Source organism: Saccopteryx bilineata, chromosome 4 (assembly GCF_036850765.1).
Source record: "Saccopteryx bilineata isolate mSacBil1 chromosome 4, mSacBil1_pri_phased_curated, whole genome shotgun sequence".
NCBI classification, from domain to species: domain Eukaryota; kingdom Metazoa; phylum Chordata; class Mammalia; order Chiroptera; family Emballonuridae; genus Saccopteryx; species Saccopteryx bilineata.
Genome location: NC_089493.1, coordinates 221,877,255 through 221,899,243, shown reverse-complemented (window position 1 = coordinate 221,899,243; position 21,989 = coordinate 221,877,255). Strand labels below are relative to the sequence as shown.

General features: G+C 40.0%; 1 protein-coding gene and 1 non-coding gene across 5 annotated transcripts in view; one reads left to right on the top strand and one right to left on the bottom strand.

Annotated features, from left to right (window-relative positions):
* ARB2A (ARB2 cotranscriptional regulator A) overlaps positions 1–21,989 on the top strand; it is a 497,335-nt gene that overhangs the window by 27,342 nt on the left and 448,004 nt on the right. The window contains exon 2 of one of the 4 annotated variants that reach the window (XM_066273820.1): positions 3,948–4,052. The exons of 2 other annotated variants lie outside the window; for them this stretch is intronic. Coding sequence is in view for 1 of the 2 variants with exons in the window: in XM_066273817.1 (XP_066129914.1) it covers positions 8,626–8,731 (106 nt within the window). In the remaining variant the exon portion in view is untranslated. Of the gene's footprint in view, positions 1–3,947; positions 4,053–8,607; positions 8,732–21,989 lie in introns of all 4 variants that reach the window. One more of the 4 variants, XM_066273817.1, reaches the window with a different exon arrangement.
* On the bottom strand, positions 3,908–4,118 carry LOC136336833 (small nucleolar RNA U3). The gene has a single exon (XR_010731614.1). It is a non-coding gene; the product is annotated as a small nucleolar RNA U3 (small nucleolar RNA).

The following is a 21,989-nucleotide window of genomic DNA, read 5'->3' as shown; positions in this document are numbered from 1 at the left end:
TTTGTAGTCTCCAACTGATTCTTTTTTATACTTGCTATTTCTTTATTTAGGTTTTCAAACTCCCCCTCCATTGTTGTTCTAAGATCCCTAAGCATCCTTACAATCATTATTTTGAACTCCGCATCTGGAAGTTTGATTATTTCCATATCACTCAGTTCATCTCTCGAAAGTGTCTCTTGTGGTTTCATTTGGATTGCACTCCTTTGTTTTCTCATCTTCTTCTCCTTTTTTTTTTATTTGTAGAGTTGATTGAGTCTAGGCTTGGTGTTGTCTGCCTCCAGTTTTCAGTTGTGTTATTTTTAGGTCTTCGTGGGTTGGTATCAGCTATTATTTGTAATCCACTTTCGGATTTGGGCAGCTTTGAAGTCTTGATTTGTTTGTTTTCTTAACAGGTGATAGTCTTGTTAACTGATCTCAGCAGGGGGCTTCCTTGAAACTGTATCCAGGAATGCTGTGGGTGTAACCTGAGACGCTGAAGGTCTCTTCCTCCAACTAATCTCACTGGGGGCAGGGTTTTTTCTCTCAGCTTCAGTAGGGGGAGGTGTATCTCAGATCTCCATGGAGACCTGAGTTACTGCCCCTCCTCCCCACTTCTTGTTTTCAGCTGTGTCTTCTTGTGCTGATTGGAGCTGGATAGATGTCCGGAGATCTCTGATCCGGAAGCACTTCAGCTCTGTTTTGTGAAAGGTTCAGTCCCTCCCCCAGCTATGGCCGCCTCCAGCACGAATGAGTCAGCTTTTTTATTTTGTTTCTTGCATACCTTAGCCCCTCACAGTCTGTCCCTCTCCCTGTCTTTTCCACTTGGGAGATAAGCTGGTCTTTTCAACCCACCTTGCTCCCTGGTCGCCAGGTAAGTGGCTGTGAGCAGTAGTTTCTGCTCTTTTTCCTCTGTGAAATCCTCTCTGGGCTCTCAGCCTCACCCCCCTCCTTCCGTTCCTGTAAGCAGAGGAGATTCAGGCACTCCTTACCAGGATTATTGTGGCTTCCTCTTTGCTCCTTGGTTTTTGAGAGCTGTTCTTGCAGTTCAGTGTTGGTTTTTCATGCTGATTTTTCTTAAATTGATTTGTATTCCAGTTTGGTGTTGAGAGCTGGGTGTCTGTGCATCCGCCTACTCCACTGCCATCTTCTCTCTCCCCAGAATTCTTTATGTATTTTGTCTACATCTTATTTCTTAACATCAGAAGGATTTTTTTTTTTTTTGGTTAACTTTAAGGGAAAAAAATTTAGAAAAGTACATTGTCATAACTTGGATTTTTTAGAAGCAGTTGCTGAGACAAAATTTGGAGTGGATGATATTTATCAGAGATTGACACTTGTGAAAAGAAGGAGAACAACAGGATTGGTCAGAGGGAGAAGACGAACTTATTTCAGGCCTGACAACCTCAGCCAACCTGGCAGTGAGCACTGGAGGCAGTATTGCCTGTCAGAGTTGTCCTGTGTCAGGCTGAAACGGCTGACCCTTCATCTTTCCACTTGGCTTAGTGAGTGAGGGTCAACCCCAGAAAGGTATGATAGTGAGTGAGGCAACTCTGATTAGAAAGGTGTGGCATTGAGTGAGGCAACTCTGCACTGGAGATGGACTCGAATGTGGTCAACAGCTGGAGCCGGTTTGCTGACTGCACTCCCTAAAGCTGAGCAGCAAGTCTCCTTGAAGGAGCATCTGGAGAGTTCACTTGAGTGTCTCCCACATGCATGTTATATTTTAAAATCTAGGTTAGACCTTGAGTTCACATTGCTTGGAAGAGTTGCTAGTAAGCATATTTACGGAATGAGAAAATTGGATGCAGGCTCTGTGAATTTGTTCTTACTGCTGTTTTATGGTATTGGATACTTTGAAATCTAAGAAGGTAGTTTCTACTTCAATTTGGCCTGGAGTTATGTACATTTATAATATTAATTGTGTTTAATTTATGTTTACCATAGAATTAGAGCATCTTAAGTAGCCTATATAACATTTATATTTGACCCATAAATAGAGGCTACTATATGTTTTTCTAAAATTTTGAGTGTATGTTCTTTTAGAGAATTATTTTTTCCTTAGCCTTAGCTCTGCTCTTTCTACGCCATGTATCAAAACTTCATAAAAGACTGCTTAAATTATTGTTTCTTGGGGTGGTGTTTCAAAACTGAGAATTGTCTTAAGAATGATCTTAGCCCTTGTTTCATTTCTTACCTTCATTTTTAGCATTGTCTTGCAGGTATTCTAAAATCGTTGTATTTGATATTCCTTAACTTTTGACTGTTTCTTTTAGATGCTTCATTTATCAAAGTATCGTGAGGAATGATAGGTGGTAGCTTTTTTTAAAAAAAATTATTTTTAATTTATTGTGTTGACATGGTTTCAAGTTTCCCACTCAGTATAACACCCTCTACCCACTGCATTGTGCCCCCAATACCCCATGCAAAGTTGAAGGGTAGAACTCTTTATCAGTCTGAATTCTGAATAGCAAACCAAATAGAACAATTTTGGTTGATAGCTTTTATGTATATATTGCTCAGACTCCAAATTTTAATACTTTCTGATAATATTAAATTAGTACATGAGAGTAAAAACCTACTATAGAATGAAGAAATTGTTTTTCTAGTTAAGTTGAGTAATTTGCCTCCACCAGAGTGGTAGAGTAGAAGGAACTTGTAACAAAGTGTCAGAAGACCAAAGTTAGAATCCCAACCACCCCTTACCATCTGGATTGCCTTAGCAGGTTTACTTAGCTGTCACAGCCCAGGATGCAGCGTCTCTGTAAAATCTAGGTGTGTCAACTATGCCTACCCCTCCCAGTTGTGGTGATGACCCAATAAGGTTATGGGTATAAAAAAAGACTTGGTGACTTTGTGACCAACATGTACATTTAGGAGATAGTTAGAACAATGTTCTTTGGACACAAATTTACTATAAATAAAGGTGGAACTTTCATGTTTGAACTTTTTCTAGATAGACATTTTAATGAGTGTAAAAGAATAAACAAGTTATATCAAAATTAATTTAAATTCTATTATGCTTATCTTCATTATAGTCTTGGAAACCTGTCAACACAACAGGTCTTTATTGTGGGACTTTATTATTTGTTCATAAAATTAATTCAAATGATGCACATCAAGAGTTTCTCATTCCTATAAATTGGACTGTCTTGGATATCCTTCTTAGAGTTTGAGCACAAATTAATTGGAACCCAATTAGTTTTGTTTTGTTTTGTTGTTTTTTTTGTGGTGACAGAGAGAGTCAGAGAGAGGGACAGATAGGGACAGACAGACAGGAAGGGAGAGAGATGAGAAACATCAATTCTTCGTTTTGGCTCCTTAGTTGTTCATTGATTGCTTTCTCATATGTGCCTACAGCAGACTGAGTGACCCCTTGCTCGTCAGTGGGTGAACCAGTGACCTTGGGCTCAAGCTGGTGAGCTGTGCTCAAACCAGATGAGCCCACGCTCAAGCTGGCGACCTCAGGGTCTCAAACCCGGGTCCCCCAATGTCCCAGTTCGATGCTCTATCTACTGCGCTATCACCTGGTCAGGTGGAACCCGATTAGTTTTGATTTATGTGAATTATAAGTTTTATAAAGGAACTTATGGCTTTCACAATATTTTTATGTATATACTTTCATATAATCTTTATAATTGCCCTATAAGAGGGAATTGTATTTGTTTTTGTTATTCCCATTACTTAGGTTTGAGAAGTTGGGAGTTTCTCAAGTCACTCACCTACTTGATGGTAGAATTGAGATAGAAAAAAAGTGATTTTCTCATTTCAAACCTACTTTATTACCTTGCTTGGGAAACTAAGGAATTATTTTAAATATGCTTGGATTGGTACCAGGTGTTCCTAGTCTGAGCCAAATCTCCATCCAAACATAAGTTAAATTCTCTATAGAAGCCACCGTTTCCTTTCCTTTCCTTTTTTTTTTTTTTAAACCACTTAGACTGCGTTCTCTCCCTCCTACTCTCCCAAAGGAAGAGAAGAACGATCATCAGTGGCAAAAGGCAGTTGCACAACCAACACCAAGAGCCGGTCTCATGCTCAGGAGAGAACACTGCAACTCCTCCTCGTGGTTTCGGGTACTCACGATCAGAGAAACTTCTCTAGTAACAAACTATAGAAATGATCTCTGAAAGTATAGTTTTAGAAGCCACCGTTTTCTATGCACCAAAGCCCTTATCTTCCAGATATGTTCCAGCCTGATGCCATCATTCTTCAGCCTCTGCCCAGTGCCCATATGTCTGTATACACACATTCCAAAATATATAGTTTTAGATATAGAACTATAACTGTAATAATATATAAACCTATGATTATTATGACCTAACCTTTGCTGATGAGGAACTTTTTGTGTGTTCATCATTGCATTTATAATGTGAAGTAGAAAGACCTCAGTTGCAAAAGTCATTTATATCTAGTTCCCATTTTACTTGCCTAAAAACAGACCTAAAACTAAGGATTCTCTGTATCTCTCTGTACATTCTATAAGTGCTCAGGCCATATTTTGAGCAAACAAGGCAATAAGAAATACTGTTTTCGTGTTTTGAAATGCTGACTAGATAAAGATTACACATGACAAGTTATTTACAGCTTTATTTATACATACTGGATTTTCTGTTGGAATCATAGAAGTGAAGAAGATATGATAATTGCTTTGTGTAGTTCACAGAATGAAATCACAAACTGAGATGTTTTGAATCAGTTTATACTGTAACCATTTCTAGGAAACCATATTTAAACAGCAGTGGTTATCATGAAGTATACAACATGTCACTGTGTCCCAATTCATATCAGTAAAATCCTTCCACCACTTTATTCCCTATAACCTAACCTCCATCAGATAATACTAAATAAACTATGTTGAGTGCACATATTAATATATATCAAGTGTATCAAACAGCTTGCTGGCTGCATTTTCACTAGTGTTTTATCGGTGGTCATGTAGGTTATAACTCTTGAGTTTTTATTAGGAAAGCTAAATTGAGAATTTATAATGTTTCTGATTTAGTTTCACCGGCTGTGCCACAGCTGTGGAATATAACTGGAGAGGGTGAAAATCTAACTGAATAAAAGAGCAACTAACAAATGGCTTTTGCTTCATACATACCTGCTTTGCATCTGCTGCTATAAGGTTTAGGGCAGGGGTCCCCAAACTTTTTACACAGGGGGCCAGTTCACTGTCCCTCAGACTGTTGGAGGGCCAGACTATAAAAAAAAATATGAACAAATCCCTGTGCACATTGCACATATCTTATTTTAAAGTAAAAAAACAAAACGGGAACAAATACAATATTTAAAATAAAGAATGAGTAAATTTAAATCAACAAACTGACCAGTATTTCAATGGGAACTATGCTCCTCTCACTGACCACCAATGAAAGAGGTGCCCCTTCTGGAAGTGCAGTGGGGGCCAGATAAATAGCCTCAGGGGGCCGTAGTTTGGGGACCCCTGGTTTAGGGTTTCAGATAGTAAATAATAGTCTTCTAACTTATATATCATCACTTCAGTGAATTGCAATGTGTATTTTTAGCTTTCTCCTATGGAATAATATTATGATTGTTAATTGATATTTAATCTTGGGCATCTTGAAAATGATTCTTTTTTTTTTTTTTTTTTTTCATTTTTCTGAAGCTGGAAACAGGGAGAGACAGTCAGACAGACTCCCGCATGCGCCCGACCGGGATCCACCCGGCACGCCCACCAGGGGCGGTGCTCTGCCCCCCAGGGGGCGATGCTCTGCCCATCCTGGGCGTCGCCATATTGCGACCAGAGCCACTCTAGCGCCTGAGGCAGAGGCCACAGAGCCATGCCCAGCGCCCGGGCCATCTTTGCTCCAATGGAGCCTTGGCTGCGGGAGGGGAAGAGAGAGACAGAGAGGAAAGCGCGGCAGAGGGGTGGAGAAGCAAATGGGCGCTTCTCCTGTGTGTCCTGGCCGGGAATCGAACCCGGGTCCTCCGCACGCTAGGCCGACGCTCTACCGCTGAGCCAACCGGCCAGGGCGAAAATGATTCTTTAAAATGTGACTTCTTGGCCCTGGCTGGCTGGTTGGTTCAGTGGATAGAGCATCGGCCCAGCATGTGGAAGTCCTGGGTTTGATCCCTGGTCAGGGCATATATGAGAAATAACCATCTGCTTCTCTTGTTTTCCTTTTCCCCTCTCTCTCTTCCCCCTCAGAGCCAGTGGCTCAGTTGGTCCGAGTGTTGGCCCCAGATAGGGTTGCCAGGTGGATCCAGGTAGGGTTGCATGTGGAAGTCTGTCTCTATCTCCCCTCCTCTCACTTAAAAAAGTGAATCTTTTACCTCCTTCTATCTTTTGCTCATTTATTTGTAAATTTGACAAATATCTGTTGAGCTCCAAGTATGGCAGACATTGTGCTAGGGAGAGACATGATATCTGTCCTCATGGAGGTCAGAGTCTACAGGGGCAATGTGTTATTTAACACTGTAGAGTGTTAAAGCTTTTTAAAAGCCCTATTGAGATATAATTGACATAATAGCATTATGCTGATTTGATGTACTATGTATTTCAAAATGATTCCCACAATAAGGTTAGTTAACACATTCCTCATCTTACATAGTTACCTTTATGTGTGCGCGCGTGTATATGTGTGTGTGTGTGTGTGTGTGTGTATGTGCACACGTGTGTGGTGAGAAAACCTAAGATCTACTCTTAGCAACTTTCAAGTATACAATACAGGGTACCGAATTGTTAACTCTAGTCACCATGCAGTACATTAGGTCCCCAGGGCTTTAAGATAAGAATCTTGAAAATGACTCTAGTACTAAAAAATATTTTATCATTTAACTTTTGTTCAGTCACATGAAATAATTGTATACATTGTTTTGTTTAGAAACCAGGCATATTGAGGCTAATTAAAAATAACCGAACAGTCTATACTGTATTTAGAATACTGAATTGGCAGAGTGATACAGTAAAAGTGCAAAAAGTCCCTGTATATAGTTAATTTAGTTGTGGAATTGCTAGCAAGGAACACTGTGTGGAATCTTGTTATGAACATTTCTCTTGAATTTGTATAATTTGGTGAAATGTGCACAAATGTGCAGCTTTCTTTTTTTTTTTTTTGCGTTTTTCTGAAGCTGGAAACAGAGAGAGACAGTCAGACAGACTCCCGCATGCGCCCCACCGGGATCCACCCGGCACGCCCACCATGGGGCAATGCTCTGCCCACCAGGGGGCGATGCTCTGCCCATCCTGGGCGTCGCCATGTTGCGACCAGAGCCACTCTAGCGCCTGAGGCAGAGGCCACAGAGCCATCCCCAGCGCCCGGGCCATCTTTGCTCCAATGGAGCCTTGGCTGCGGGAGGGGAAGAGAGAGACAGAGAGGAAAGCGCAGCGGAGGGGTGGAGAAGCAAATGGGCGCTTCTCCTGTGTGTCCTGGCCGGGAATCGAACCCGAGTCCTCCGCACGCTAGGCCGACGCTCTACCGCTGAGCCAACCGTCCAGGGCTTTTTTTTTCCCTTTAATTTAGGAATGGTGGGGCCTTTTTTTTTTTTTTCTTTACTGTTCATGGGAACCCTGGGAAAAAACCATCTATTTATAGTTTAATCACAGAATTAGACTTTGATAAATCATAAATTTATATTATCATTGTTTACTGGACTGCCATTTATAGAATATGGTTTCCAGACATTGAATGTAACATAGTTTATTTTTTAAATTTAAATTTATTGGTGTAACATTGGTTAATAAGACTATATAGGTTTCAAGTGCACATTTCTATGATACATGATCTGTATATTGCATTGTGTGCCCACCACCCAAAGTCAAATCATCTTCTGTCACCATACGTTTGGTCCCCTTTACCCTTTACCACCTCCCACCATCCTCAGGAAAGCGCCACACTATTGTCTGTGTCTGTGGGTTTCAGTTTTGTATCCCACATATGGTTCTTAGACTTCTGACTGACTGACTTTGCTTAGCATAATATTCTCAAGATTATCCATGTTGCCGCAAATGGCTGTATTTCATCTTTTTTTTTGTTGTTGCTGAGTAGTATTCCATTGTATATATGTACCACATCTAATTTATCCAGTCATTTATCAAAATATACTTTGGTGGTTTCCATAGTTTTATTTTTTAAATGGCTAATTTTTTCCTTTAAAGTTGTGTTTTAAATTATGTTAGGGGTAAGTTATAGCTACTTTTTGTATTTATGTATTTTTCTGACTGTATTTTCCAGAAGACATTTTGACTTTATAAAAGGCATAGACTTATAGTTTACTTAAAGGAAATTTAAAATTTTTGAAAGTACTTGGAGATATATTTTTAATTTAATAAAGAACTAAACCTAAATAGTAAGTTTAGCTATATATAATTCAGCAACATTAGGTATCTGTATTAACTGTAAGGTATTGTGTTTGGTGACATGAGAGATAAAAAGATGAAAAAACCTGATCCCGCTATTCTGGTGCTTGTCATCTGTTAGCTGACCCAGACAAATACATAAATAACTACAGTGCAAGGCAGGCTTTGATGAATAGTTGCATAGACATCAACAAAGTACAGTGGGAAGCCAGGATAGAGAGATTAATCCCAACTGGGAGGATCAAGAAAGTTCTCATGGAGTAGGTAGGATTGAGTAGAGCTTAATTTATTGCTTTCATTCATTCTAGACTGTCTTCTGAAGATTGATGTCTATTTCCTTGAGCTCTTTAATTTTGTGCCCAATTTGGATAAGCATGGCACAAATCCAGCAGGGAGGTCCAGATGAAAAAGAAAAGACTACAGCATTGAAAGGTACATACTTAATTTGCTCTCTTAGGGCATTTCCGTGGTGCCTGATGAAGGTATAGGAATATTTAAGTGACCTGCCATTTATTTCAATTTTAAAATAAAAATAATAATCTATTTGTAATTATTTGTATCCCTCACAGCAACTATCTCAGTGTCTGAGAAATAGTATGTACTCAGTAAATAAATCATAGTCATGTAATTTTACAGCTATAGAATTCTTAATGCTTTCTTGTTCAAGGCCATATAAAAATATGGTAAAACTAACACTATAGATAGTGCCCTTATCACATTTTTATTGATCACAATGTCATGCTAATTCTTGATAGTGATCTTCTTAACCCTGCATTTTATCTTTGTAGCATTGGTACAAAGGATATTTTATGAGAGGCCCTTCATGTTAACACCTTGGGAGAAACCTGCCTCAGACATTCTTTAGGAATTTTGAGTTTGAGACTTAAAAACAAAAAACCCTACTGTCTAAAATAATTTTACTCCTGCCCTGGCTGATAGTTCAGTAGGTTGGAGTGTCGCCCTGCAGCACAGAGTTGGCTGTTTCGATCCCTGGTCAGGGTATATATAGGAACAGCTTAGTGTTCCTGTCTCCCTGTCTCTCTGGGAAAATAAAAATAAGTAAAATAAAATAATTTTACTTCTAAGAGAACTACTCATTATGGTCCTGTCAGTTTTCTTCATTATTATATATTTCAGTCTGTCTAGTGACTTTTCCAAGATCAGCTTATCTAAGGAATTTGTGCAAGGTCTCACAGTCACTTTCTTTGGTAGTGGAAAAAAAATATCTTATGGGTTTTCTAAGTGTTGAGATGCCAACTATGGCAGATGATAAAAGGCTCTTTCAGTGGACTCTGCATAGAGTCTGTCTGGTCCTCAAGATGCTTTGTAGGAGATGCACCACTGAATATGCACCAGGCTTTCTTGGTGATGGTCACCTCTCTGAATGCCTAGCTGCTGTCCTGCCTGCTGTGACAGACCGGATGATAAAGATACTTCAAGATTCTCTCTTACTACTTTTTATAAATCTCTTTTCATGAAAGTCTAAAGCATATATAGGATAAAGCAACCAGTTGCTACTCCTTGTCCCAGATTTTAGAGCACATAATCTATCAAAGGGGTGGTGTAACTAGTCTTTACCTACAAAAATGGCAAATGACTAAGAGCGTTGCTTTCTCCTCACAAATGTGACGTCTTGGGTTAAGGTGGCAGCAGAAGGGATGAGAAAGAATTGTCAGATTCCGGTAATGTTTTGAAGAAAGAGATGATACAATTTGTTGTTGCTTTAGACATGAGATGTTAAAAAAAGCAACTAAGATAACTTTGAAGGTTCTTCCTACTTGGCTCTAAGATAGTTGCCATTAATTAGCATAAGAAAACTGGGGAAAGTAGTTTGCAGTGGTGGTGGTTGTAGTGGAAAACAAGAGTTAGCTTTTAGATGGAGTAAATATTAAACTGAGATGCCCCTTAAATATGAAGGGGGGAAGTTGAGTGTGGGGTTTGGGAGGGCATTTGGGTTAGAGAAAATAGTACTGGGAATCATTAGCAAAGAGATAATATTTAAAGTTACAGTTATAATTGAGATCAGAAAAGACAATCTGAAGGTTCAGCCCTGGAGCATCTCAGCCTTAGGGGTCAGGAAGATAAGGAGGAATCAGCTAAAGAGACTGAAAATGAATATCTAGTGAGATAGGTTGAGAAACAGGAGCTAGTGAAGAAAATGGGAATGATTGGTCATGAGGATGAGTCAGGTTAGATGTGGACTGAGAATTTACTTTTGGATTTGACAGTATGGAAGTCATTGCTGATCTTCAACAAAAAGCCGTTTTAGTGAATTTTTGAAAGTGAAAGCATTTTTGAGAACTTGAGTCGAGAATAGAAAGGGAGGAATTGGAGACAGCTGTACACAACCCTATGGAAGGTTTTACTGCATGCTTGTATGCTGCTGGGAATGACCAGTACACTCAGAAAAATGGTTAATTTAGGAGAGAGGACAAGGAATATCTGTTGGTTTCTATCTAAATAGACTTGCTGGATTTCCACCTCGTTAAATTTTGAGCATCTTCATCCTTAATGATAATAAGAAAATTTGGTCTCTCAAATTGTTTTTCCAATTTATACTTTCACAAGCAGTATATAAGAGTTCAGATTGATTTTCTGGATTTTGGAGGTAATATAGTGTAAAGCCAGCAGGCAGGGCCATGGCCAGCATCAGAGCTGCCTGGCCCATGCAGGTTCGCATTGGATTCGGACAGTCGGCAAAGAAACAGTGGAGCCAAAAACTGGTGGGCCATAGTCTTTAATTCTAGCTTTGCACCCGGCGGGCAAGTAAAAATACACACTGGGCTCCAAAACCCAGTCACATTCAGTGCTCACAAAGCTACTGACTTATCCGAGTTTCCTAGAATCAAAGGTTTCTAGCTCACCAGACTTATTCACCTCTGTTCCCCATCTTCTTCTGTAAGGCCAGGAGCCGCCATCGTGACCATTCACATGCAGGTTCCCATTGGATTCGGGCAGACGATAAAGAAATGGCGGAGTCAGAGGATGGGGGACCATCCTATTTATTGGTGTCTCACCAAGACAGGCAAACCACAAAAGAAGACAAGGGAAAAGCAGAAAACCAGCTCTTCCCATGAAGGGCAAGGGATCAGGGGAGCCCCTGCAATTATGATAGCAGGAACTGTGTGTCTGAGCTCCTGGTCTGTCCCACTTTATAGTGTAGAAAACCAAAATCCCTTAATCCAATATACAAACAAGGAAGTCTCCGATACAAAGTCACTTATCCAAGGCATAATTGGATTCCTCATGAGAGTGCACCACCCAGATCATACAATCAGTCAAGGGTGTGGGGGAAAGCTTAGTCCCAAAACCAAACCTCAGGCTACAACAACCTGGCCTGCTTATAGCCTGTCCCCCACACCCAATATAAGTCACAAGCGAGCAAACATATATATCATGTTTACAAACTTATTTGACCAACATCTTCCTTATCCCAGATACAAACTCTACACAAACTGGCATCTCACTCAGCACTCCGCCATCTTGGCTGCTTCTCCTGGCCTCCTCCACGTGGCCTCCTCCCGCTGCTGGCTCTATTCTCTCTGCTCTCTCATGCTAACCTCAGGAACCAAGAGCCCAAACTCTCATTCCGTCCCCATTTTATAGTGTAGAAATCCAAACCCTTAATCCAATATACAAAACAGGGAAGTCTCTAATACAAAGTCAGCCTCTGAGGCATGATAGGATTGTACCGCCCTACATCAAAAAGGGTAGGAAAGGCTTAATCCCAAAACCAAGCCCCAGGCTAAAGGATTCTGCCTGCCTTTAGCCCACCCAAACACACATTAATATCACCTGGGTGACAGCCTCCTCCTGTTATCTTTAACAAAGTGAGCATAATACATTTTATCTGCCCAACATATAGTGATATTAAAAGTATATGGATAGGATTCTAAAGATGGAGCTATCAGGATTCAAACTCAGGTTTTTTTGCAAGTTACTTAACTGAAACTTTTTCTTTATCAGTATAATATGAATAAGAAGGCTTAGAACACATGAACTTGTAATGATTATTGAAGAAGTCAAATCTGAAATATTAGGAAATAAAATGGCAAATGCATAGGAAAGTATATTTTGGAACAAATTGGCAAACTAGATGGAACTTTATATCTAAAACAGTCCTATTTATCTAGTGGGTTTATTGACAGAGATGGAGAAAAAGGCATGTACCAGATCTGTGGCTGCATACCAGGTACCAGGACATGTATTAATTTGCTCAAATGATGAAGTTCCGTCTAGTGTAGCAGCTACATTTGAAGTCACTACCTGGTTAAGCTTAACAATAATCCATGGTAGTTCTCCCAGTTCCATCTGTCGTGGACAGTCCAGGTGGGTGGATTGGATGGGGATGTGGTAGGAATGCACTCTCTGTGTCCTTCAAGTCCTGATGAGTATTGGCCTTTGCAATCCCAGGAGTGCCTGTTTCTATTGCTTTACTCTTTTCCTAGATGAAAGCAGTTTTAGGGCTTTCACTTGTCCTTCCCTACAATAACTTCATTCTACAGGTTAGCAGGGGTCCCCAAACTACGGCCCGTGGGCCGCATGCGGCCCCCTGAGGCCATTTATCCAGCCCCCACCGCACACCTGGAAGGGGCACCTCTTTCATTGGTGGTCAGTGAGAGGAGCATAGTTCCCATTGAAATACTGGTCAGTTTGTTGATTTAAATTTACTTGTTCTTTATTTTAAATATTGTATTCATTCCCATTTTGTTTTTTTACTTTAAAATAAGATATGTGCAGTGTGCATAGGGATTTGTTCATAGTTTTTTTATAGTCCGGCCCTCCAGCGGTCTGAGGGACAGTGAACTGGCCCCCTGTGTAAAAAGTTTGGGGACCCCTGGGTTAGGGTATCAATGTGGGGATTCCGTCAAGTAATGACCTGGAAAAATAACCAGAGAGTGGGTTCGGTGAGATGAGTCTGAGCTAAAATGCCGTTTGTTGAACACCACCTGTCCTCCATAAGCCCCGGCTCTGATGAACCACAGTGACATTTTGGATTTCCTGGAATTGGTGTCATTTCAGAGCCAGTGTCCATGAGTCCCTGAAAGGTTTGATTATTTTCCCCAAAGTAGTTACCCTGGTAAAAGTCCATAGGTCCCTGTGGGGAACGATGGGAGGAAGCTTAACAGTGTAATATTTGGCAATGTACTTCAGTCATTCTCAAGAGTATTTGGCCTCCCCTTCTCCCAAGAGGGTCTGGGTCATGGTAACTGGCTTAAGTCTGGGAATTGATGGTGACTGTTTTTGATTCAGGTTAGACTCTTGTTCATTTGATCTAGAACTTTTCTGCTTATACATATCAAATAGGAATTTAATAGGCTTTCTACCTTACTTCTAGAAACATCATGCTCAACTAGCCCAGTCCATGAGTCTGTGTGAATCCCTCTATTCTATTGCAGCTTTGACTCTGCTCCCCATTACGATAACCATGCCCACCTTGCCTTCGGTGGTAAAGTGCTGCCACGGTAGGAACCAGTTACTCCCATTGCATTTAGGTTTCTTAATTCAGTGACTTTAGTTCCCACTGTACGGTCTAGTCACCACTGTAAGAGGAGAGCCATCACAGAGCTTTTTGAAGAAGCCAGTGTTCTCCTCGCACATTTATTTCTCACAGCAGTGGGCAGGGTATGTCTTCTGGACCCTCGCAGCTAGGTGGGTAGGTCTTCAGTGACAAATCCACTGGAACATTCTGTTTCCCAAACCTTTGAATTGCTTTCTCTACATTAAACCAAAGCAAATTCCCTTGCTGTGGGCCACCTTTTGGTCCACTCTCAGCCAACCAACCAAACTGTTAGAACCCTTCCTAATTCCCCAAGCTGCAACATTAAGTACAGAATCCATGCTTGGTGAGCCTATATCAGGGGTTGGGAACCATTTTGGCTGAGAGAGCCATGAATGCCACATATTTTTTTTTTTTTTTTTTTTTTATTCATTTTAGAGAGGAGAGAGAAAGGGAGAGAGAGAGACAGAGAGAGAAGGTGGGGAGGAGCTGGAAGCATCAACTCCCACATGTGCCTTGACCAGGCAAACCCAGGGTTTCGAACCGGCGACCTCAGCATTTCCAGGTCGACGCTTTATCCACTGTGCCACCACAGGTCAGAATGCCACATATTTTAAAATGTAATTTCGTGAGAGCCATACAACGACCTGTGTACGTTACGCATTATCCAATAAAAATTTGGTGTTGTCCCAGAGGACAGCTGTGATTGGCTTCAGCCACCCGCAACCATGAACATGAGCGGTAGGAAATTAATGGATCGTAATATATGAGAATGTTTTATATTTTTTTAAATTTTTTAAATTTATTCATTTTAGAGAGGAGAGAGAGAGTGAGAGAGAGAGAGAAAGGGGGGAGGAGCAGGAAGCTTCAACTCCCATATGTGCCTTAAACCAGGCAAGTGCAGGGTATTGAACCGGCAACCTCAGCATTCCAGGTCGATGCTTTATCCACTGCGCCACCACAGGTCAGGCTGTTTTATATTTTTAATGTTATTATTATTTTTATTAAAGATTTGTCTGCGAGCCAGATGCAGTCATCAAAAGAGCCACATCTGGCTCGCGAGACATAGGTTCCTGACCCCTAGCCTATATCAATAAGTATGACCTGATTATTCTTTTCACCATTATCTCACACCTTTAATGTCCATTCCCACACATGTTCTCTGGATTTCTGTTTGTAAAAGTTTTTGTTACATTCAGACCCTCAATGGATCAGGTGAAGTTCATCTGTATGGGAGGAAGACAACTTGCTTTACTCAGTCTACAGATTCAAATGTTAATCACTTTAAGAAAAAGCTTCACAGACATACTCAGAATAATGTTTAACCAAATATGTGGGCACCTCATCACCCACTCAAGTTGACACATATTATTAATCACCATACCATTCATCTTGGGGTGTTTTCACGTTCTGGCTATTGTGAATAATGCTTCTATGAACAAATACCTGTTTTGTGTGTCTGTTTTCAGTTTTTTGTGGTATCAAATGGTATTGGATATGAGGAGTTGAAGCTTAGAATTCTAGTTGCTGAATCACTGTAATCACCAGAGGCATGTTTTAGAAAAAAACAGTTATATCACATCTGATGCACGCTTAGTTTGTATTGGTTTAGTTATTCTTTATTTTATAGCTGATTGAAGTGTTTTTGCAAAAGAAATGTTTTATTATGCTTGAATTTTACCTAATTCAGTGCCTTTGGAACCCAGTCTGTGTGTAAAATACAGCTTAATACCATAGCTTTCCTTTTCCAAAGCAGAAAAAATAATCTCTGACAATTCCTTTCTGCATGTGTCCTCAGTGCTAATAAAATAATAAATACCTATATCTGGTTCTCTAATTGACAGAATATTTAGGAATGCCTCTTTATTTAGTTGTTTATCACTCAGAGGAATATTTTGAGCAAAGTGATACCATATTTCTGTATTTACAACTATTCTTTATCAGATAATGAAGAGAAGGGACAGAATATTTTAGGGTTAATATGGTACATATAATAAGTCTGGTGATTTTGAAAGTTACCTATTGGGAAATAACGTTTATTTTACCAAGCCTACTTTGCTATTAAGGTATAATTTTGGATGAGCCATTTTACTTCTTTGAGCTTATTTCCTTGTCTGAAAGACAGTGAAGATGATAATATGTGCTATTTTATAGGGATGTGTTGATCAGATGAGGTAAAGTATATGAAATCTTTGAAATGATATATAGATGTTAAGTGTCATTTTGTGATCTGACCTGATAGAAAGAGTGAATAGCTATAAGACATAACACAGCTGCTTATATATTGGCTGGCTTCTGTATGTCTGATTAAAAGGTTTCTAAAAGATTTGAACTGTGGGAAATGACTGTGAAAGTTTGGCAAATCAGTTTTGCCCAAGAACCTTAACTCATTGGAAGGAGAAAAGTGAGAATCTTCCAGCTACTCCAAGCCAATTTTTGACATTAAAAAAATAAACTTCCCTTTTACTCTGCTTTGTGAAGATATAGATGGTGTTCAGAACTTTATTAATGAATCAGAAATTTGTCAACATATATCCTCTTTTTAGCCCAGTATGCATATTGTGTGACATTTCTGATTTTTTTTTTTTTTGGTATTGTCCTTTTTTTTTTTTTTTTTTTTTAGTTAAGTGAAAGGCGGGAAGGCAGATAGACAGACTCTTCCTGCTTGAGCCCCAACCAGGATCCACCCGGCAAGCCCCCTACCAGGCGATGCTCTGCCTATCCAGGGCTGCTGCTCTGTTGCTTGGCAAATGAGCTATTTTAGCTCCTGAGGCAAGGCTATGGTGCTGTCCTCAGCGCCCAGAGCCACCTTCTGAACCATTTGAGCCCTGGCTGCTGAACAGGAAGAGAGATAGAGAAAGGGGAGGCGTGGCCTGTGTGCCCTGACCAGGAATCAAACCTGGAATTTCCATCCACTGGGAAGACGCTCTACTACTGAGCCAACCAGCCAGGACCTGTTATATTTCTGTTTTACTAGAGAGTTTGCAAAAATTTTTTTGTAAATGTTTGCATGTTGAAGATGGTATATATTTGTATAGATTGAGGTTTATTTAACATAGCAGTTTGAAGAGTACTAACACTGATTTTTTTTTTTTTTTTTACAAATTGTTGGCTTATCTTTGTGTCCTACAGAGAGAGACTAAAAGAATTGAGGTGGACAAATTTTTTCTCTAGCATATTTGATGCGCCTACAGTTGGAATTGTTATATCCCAGTGACAAACAGAAATAAAGTGTTACTTATGAGACACTTCTTTTGTAGAAAAAGGGACTGGTTTGCTTAACTACATATCCAGGGAGCTTTTTTTTTTCTCATCAGGAACTTGAGTTAGAATGGAAAAGTCTCAAAACTTGAATTTTTTAAAAAACATCATTTTGGAACTGAATAAATTTGAAGTTTATCTTTTTATTTTTCTGAGTTTCAGTATAACTCTGTGATGACTTACAGTGAACATTTTTGCCTCATCCCATAATATAAGCCGAAGGATATCATTAAATGTTTGCTGACAGACTGATTCTAGGGCTGGGGAGGGAGAACACAAGATAAGCCTGGAGCATCTTAAAGTAGCAGAAAGTAAGGAAATGGTCAAAAAGGAAAAGATGGAAGCTTGTCATAGGCATATATGAGAGCCTTCTGAAAGAGCTTACAGTGGCCAACTCCATAACAATTTAAGCAATAAACTAAATGATGTAATTAGAATTGGATTGTAGACGTCAGAGTAATGGCGGAGTAGGAAGCGATACCGATACATCTCCCCCAAACCTCAACAAGATCTTCAACCAGAAACAGAAAAACCTATCCTTGGAGCCTCCAGATGTTTCGCAATACACCCAAAGGTATGATCGAGCAAAAAATTGGCTAAATATATAACCAAACCCCGAAGGAAATAGGGAGTAAGAAATGCTCCGCCTTGCTCACTAACCTAAACAGGGCGGCTTTCTCTGGTAACTGTGAATATAGAAACTGAGGCGGGCAAAGGGGGTGAATACATCCAGGCTGCGGCACAAAGGGCCGAACCAGGCTGTGGCACGGAGATCCTAGCCGAGGAAAAACTGATCCTGTGGCAAGCCGGGCAAAACAAGCTAACACTCGCGCCAAACCCAAACAAAGAAAGACAAGCGGGGCAGCCATTTTACCCGTTCTCCTGGTTGGTGCGCAGTTAGTGGGCGAGAGATTTCTTCCTAAGCCCCGGAAGTGGGTGTCCGTGTTACCCCACAGAGAGGCAGGGTCAGAGGCCTTTCTGTGGGCCGAAAGCATAATCTCTGGGCAGCCCCAGCGCCCTGGGGAAGCCGCGCACGGGAGGGAGCAAGAACTAATTCCAACGGTGGAAATTTTCCGTGCTGGTGAGGGCTTCACTCAGAGGGAAACGCGGCCGGCCTCATATCCTGGTGTGCGCGCGCAGATAGGAAGTGAGCGATTCCTCCGAGTGCCTCGGCAGTGCGCGCCCGTGTTATTGCACAGAGGGGCAGAGTCAGGGGCCTTTGTGTGGGCAAAAGCGGAATCTCGGGCTGCCCCAACGCCTTGCAAAAGCCGCACACGGACGGAGCGAGAGCGAATTCCAACGCTGCAACTTTTCCCTGCAGTTGGGGGTTTCACTCAGAGTGTGAGACTGCTGGCCGGATATCCTGGTCTGCACGCGGAGATAGTGAATGAGAGTTTCCTCCAAGCGCCCCAGAAGTGGGCGCCCGCCTGTGTTATGGGACAGAGTGGCAGAGCCAGAGGTCTTTGAGTGGGCGGAAAGCCCGCCTGATTATGCTAGCAGCTCTGACTGACTGAGCCTTACCCAGAGCCCTGTGCTGAGTGGGAATAGAGTGGGGAGTTGCCAGCTCTTTGAACCTCTTACTATCTAGGCAGAGGCAGCAGCAACCCCATAGCTGGATTATCAGGCTACTAATTGAGGAAGGAAAGACTAGGAGAAAGGCTCCAGGAACACGGACTCTCTCACTGTCGGAGCCTATAAATGCTAGTGAGCCTCGACTCCCAACGAGACTAAAGCACAATACATGACATTGCCATAGAGACTTATCAACTGCAAACCTCTACCTGAGCGTGCCAAAGGGGCAGAACCTGGGGTACAGAGTCACCGACCAGGAAGAGGGAGAGAAAAGAAAAAGCAAGAAGATAACCTCTCAAAATCAAGAATAATCTGCTGACTTTATAACCTATCCCATTTTATTATATTTGTTCGTTTGTTTCTCTTATCTTCATTCTTGATACTTTTTTTCCTCCTCCAATTTGGCCGATTAACTCTCTGCTGGTCTTACTCTCTCCTCTCCTTGAACTACACTACCCATAAGTGTTAAATCTCCCATTACCTTTTTTCTCCTCTTCCTTTCTCTCTATGAGGGTTGCACTCCAAAACCCTTAACTCTCTCTCTCTCCTTTCTTTTTTCTTCTTTTAGTGGTTCCTTCTTTTTTTCTCTCTCTTTCTTTTCTCCCTCTATATTAGTTTCTTCCTTTCTCCTTTACATCTCCTCTCATTCAAACCTCAATAACAAACAAATTATCTTATCTGGGACTCAAACTTATGTTTGTGTCATTTTGGGGGATTTTTACTTCACCTTTTTAACTCACTAGCAGTGCTCCCATCCCTGGCTCTCCATATTATCTAGTTCTTGTTCCACTAAATACAATAGTATTTTTTTAATTTGTCCCCCCATTTTTCTGTTTTCCTCTTATTCCTCTCATCATAACTCTTAGACAACCAACACCTAAAAGTAAATCATTTTATTCTTGACCCAAATTTTTTCCTTATTTGCTTTTTGTGGGTCCATACCCCCCCTTTTTTTTTTCCCCTTTATTACTTTCCCCCAATTCAGGCCCTCCATCACAGGCATTGTTTGTTATAATTCACAGTTCACCACAAGATTTTCTCAAGAAAAAGGGGAGAGGAGAGGAAAAAAGGAGGGAGGGAATAATTTCCTTTTTTTAAAAATTATTATTTTATTTTATTTTTATTTCATTATTAATTTTTTAAAAAAAAAACTTTTTGATATTTTATTTTTTTTTAAACTTTTTATTCTTTATTAAATCTCATTAATACTATCAACAAAAATATCATGGATACAAAAGAAAGAGAGGTAACACAGCTAGATGAGGAAAAATCTATGGAGAAAAAATTTAATATATTGGAAACCTTGGAGCTAAATGACAGAGAATTCAAGATAGAAATCCTAAAAATCCTCCGAGATATACAAGAAAACACAGAAAGGCAATTTAGGGAGCTCAGAAAACAACTCAACGAACACAAAGAATATATGTCCAAAGAAATTGAAACTATAAAAACAAATCAAACAGAGATGAAAAACTCAATTCACGAGCTGAAAAACGAAGTAACAAGCTTAGCTAATAGAACAGGTCAGATAGAAGAGAGGATTAGTGAAATAGAAGACAAGCAACTTGAGGCACAACAGAGAGAAGAAGAAAGAGACTCAAAAATTAAAAAAAATGAGATAGCCCTACAAGAATTATCTGACTCCATCAAAAAGAATAACATAAGAATAATAGGTATATCAGAGGGAGAAGAGAGAGAAAATGGAATGGAGAACATACTCAAACAAATAATAGATGAGAACTTCCCAAGCCTGTAGAAAGAACTAAAGCCCCAAATTCAAGAAGCAAACAGAGCACCGAGTTTTCTTAACCCCAACAAACCTACTCCAAGGCATATCATAATGAAATTGACACAAACCAACAGCAAAGAAAAAATTCTCAAGGCAGCCAGGGAAAAGAAGAATACAACATATAAAGGAAGGCCCATTAGATTATCATCAGATTTCTCAGCAGAAACTCTACAAGCTAGAAGAGAGTGGACCCCAATATTTAAAGTCCTGAAAGAGAGGAACTTTCAGCCATGAATACTATACCCATCAAAGCTATCCTTCAAATATGAAGGAGAAATAAAAACATTCACAGATACAGAAAAGATGAGGGAATTTATCATCAGAAAACCCCCACTCCAGGAATTACTAAAGGGGGTTCTCCAATCAGATACAAAGAACAAAAAAGAAAAACAGAGCCACAAGTAAAAGCTCCAAGAAGAACACAATAAAACCAAATTTAAACTGTGACAACAACAAAAAGAAAGAGGGGGAGAAGATGGAGATTAACAGTAGCAAAGGACGATGGAGTGCAAAAGTACTCACAAAATAGTTCGCTACAATGAACAGGGTAGGGACCCTTTTCATTACTCAAAGGTAACCACCATTGAAAAAACCACCACAGAAGCACATGAGATAAAAAAGATAGCAACAGAAGAAAGATGTATGAAATACAACCAAATAAAAACAAAAGATAGAAAAATGAAAGAGAAGGATCAAACAAGACACAAAACAGAAAGCAAGATATAAAATGGCAATAGGGAACTCACAAGTATCAATAATTACACTAAATGTAAACGGATTAAACTCACCAATAAAAAGGCACAGAGTAGCAGAATGGATTAAAAAAGAAAATCCAACTCTATGCTGCCTACAGGAAACTCATCTAAGTAACAAGGATAAAAACAAATTCAAAGTGAAAGGCTGGAAAACAATACTCCAAGCAAATAACATCCAAAAAAAAAAAAAAAAAAAAAAAAGCAGGCATAGCAATACTCATATCTGATAATGCTGACTACAAGACAGCAAAAGTACTCAGAGACAAAAATGGCCATTTCATAATGGCTAAGGGGACACTGAATCAAGAAGACATAACAATTCTTAATATATATGCACCAAACCAAGGAGCACCAAATATATAAGACAGCTATTTATTGACCTTAAAACAAAAACTGACAAAAATACAATCATACTTGGGGACCTCAATACACCACTGACAGCTCTAGGTCAGTCATCCAAACAGAATCAACAAAGATATAGTGGCCTTAAACAAAACACTAGAGCACATGGATATGATAGGCATCTACAGTACATGTCATCCCAAAGTGACTGAGTATACATTTTTCTCCAGTGTACATGGATCATTCTCAAGAATTGACCATATGTTGGGCCACAAAAACAACATCAGCATATTCAGAAAAATCTAAATTGTACCAAGCATATTTTCTGATCATAAAGCCTTGAAACTAGAATTCAACTGCAAAAAAGAGGAAAAAAATCCCACAAAAATGTGGAAACTAAACAACATACTTTTAAAAAATGAATAGGTCAAAGAAGAAATAAGTGCAGAGATGAAAAGATATATACAGACT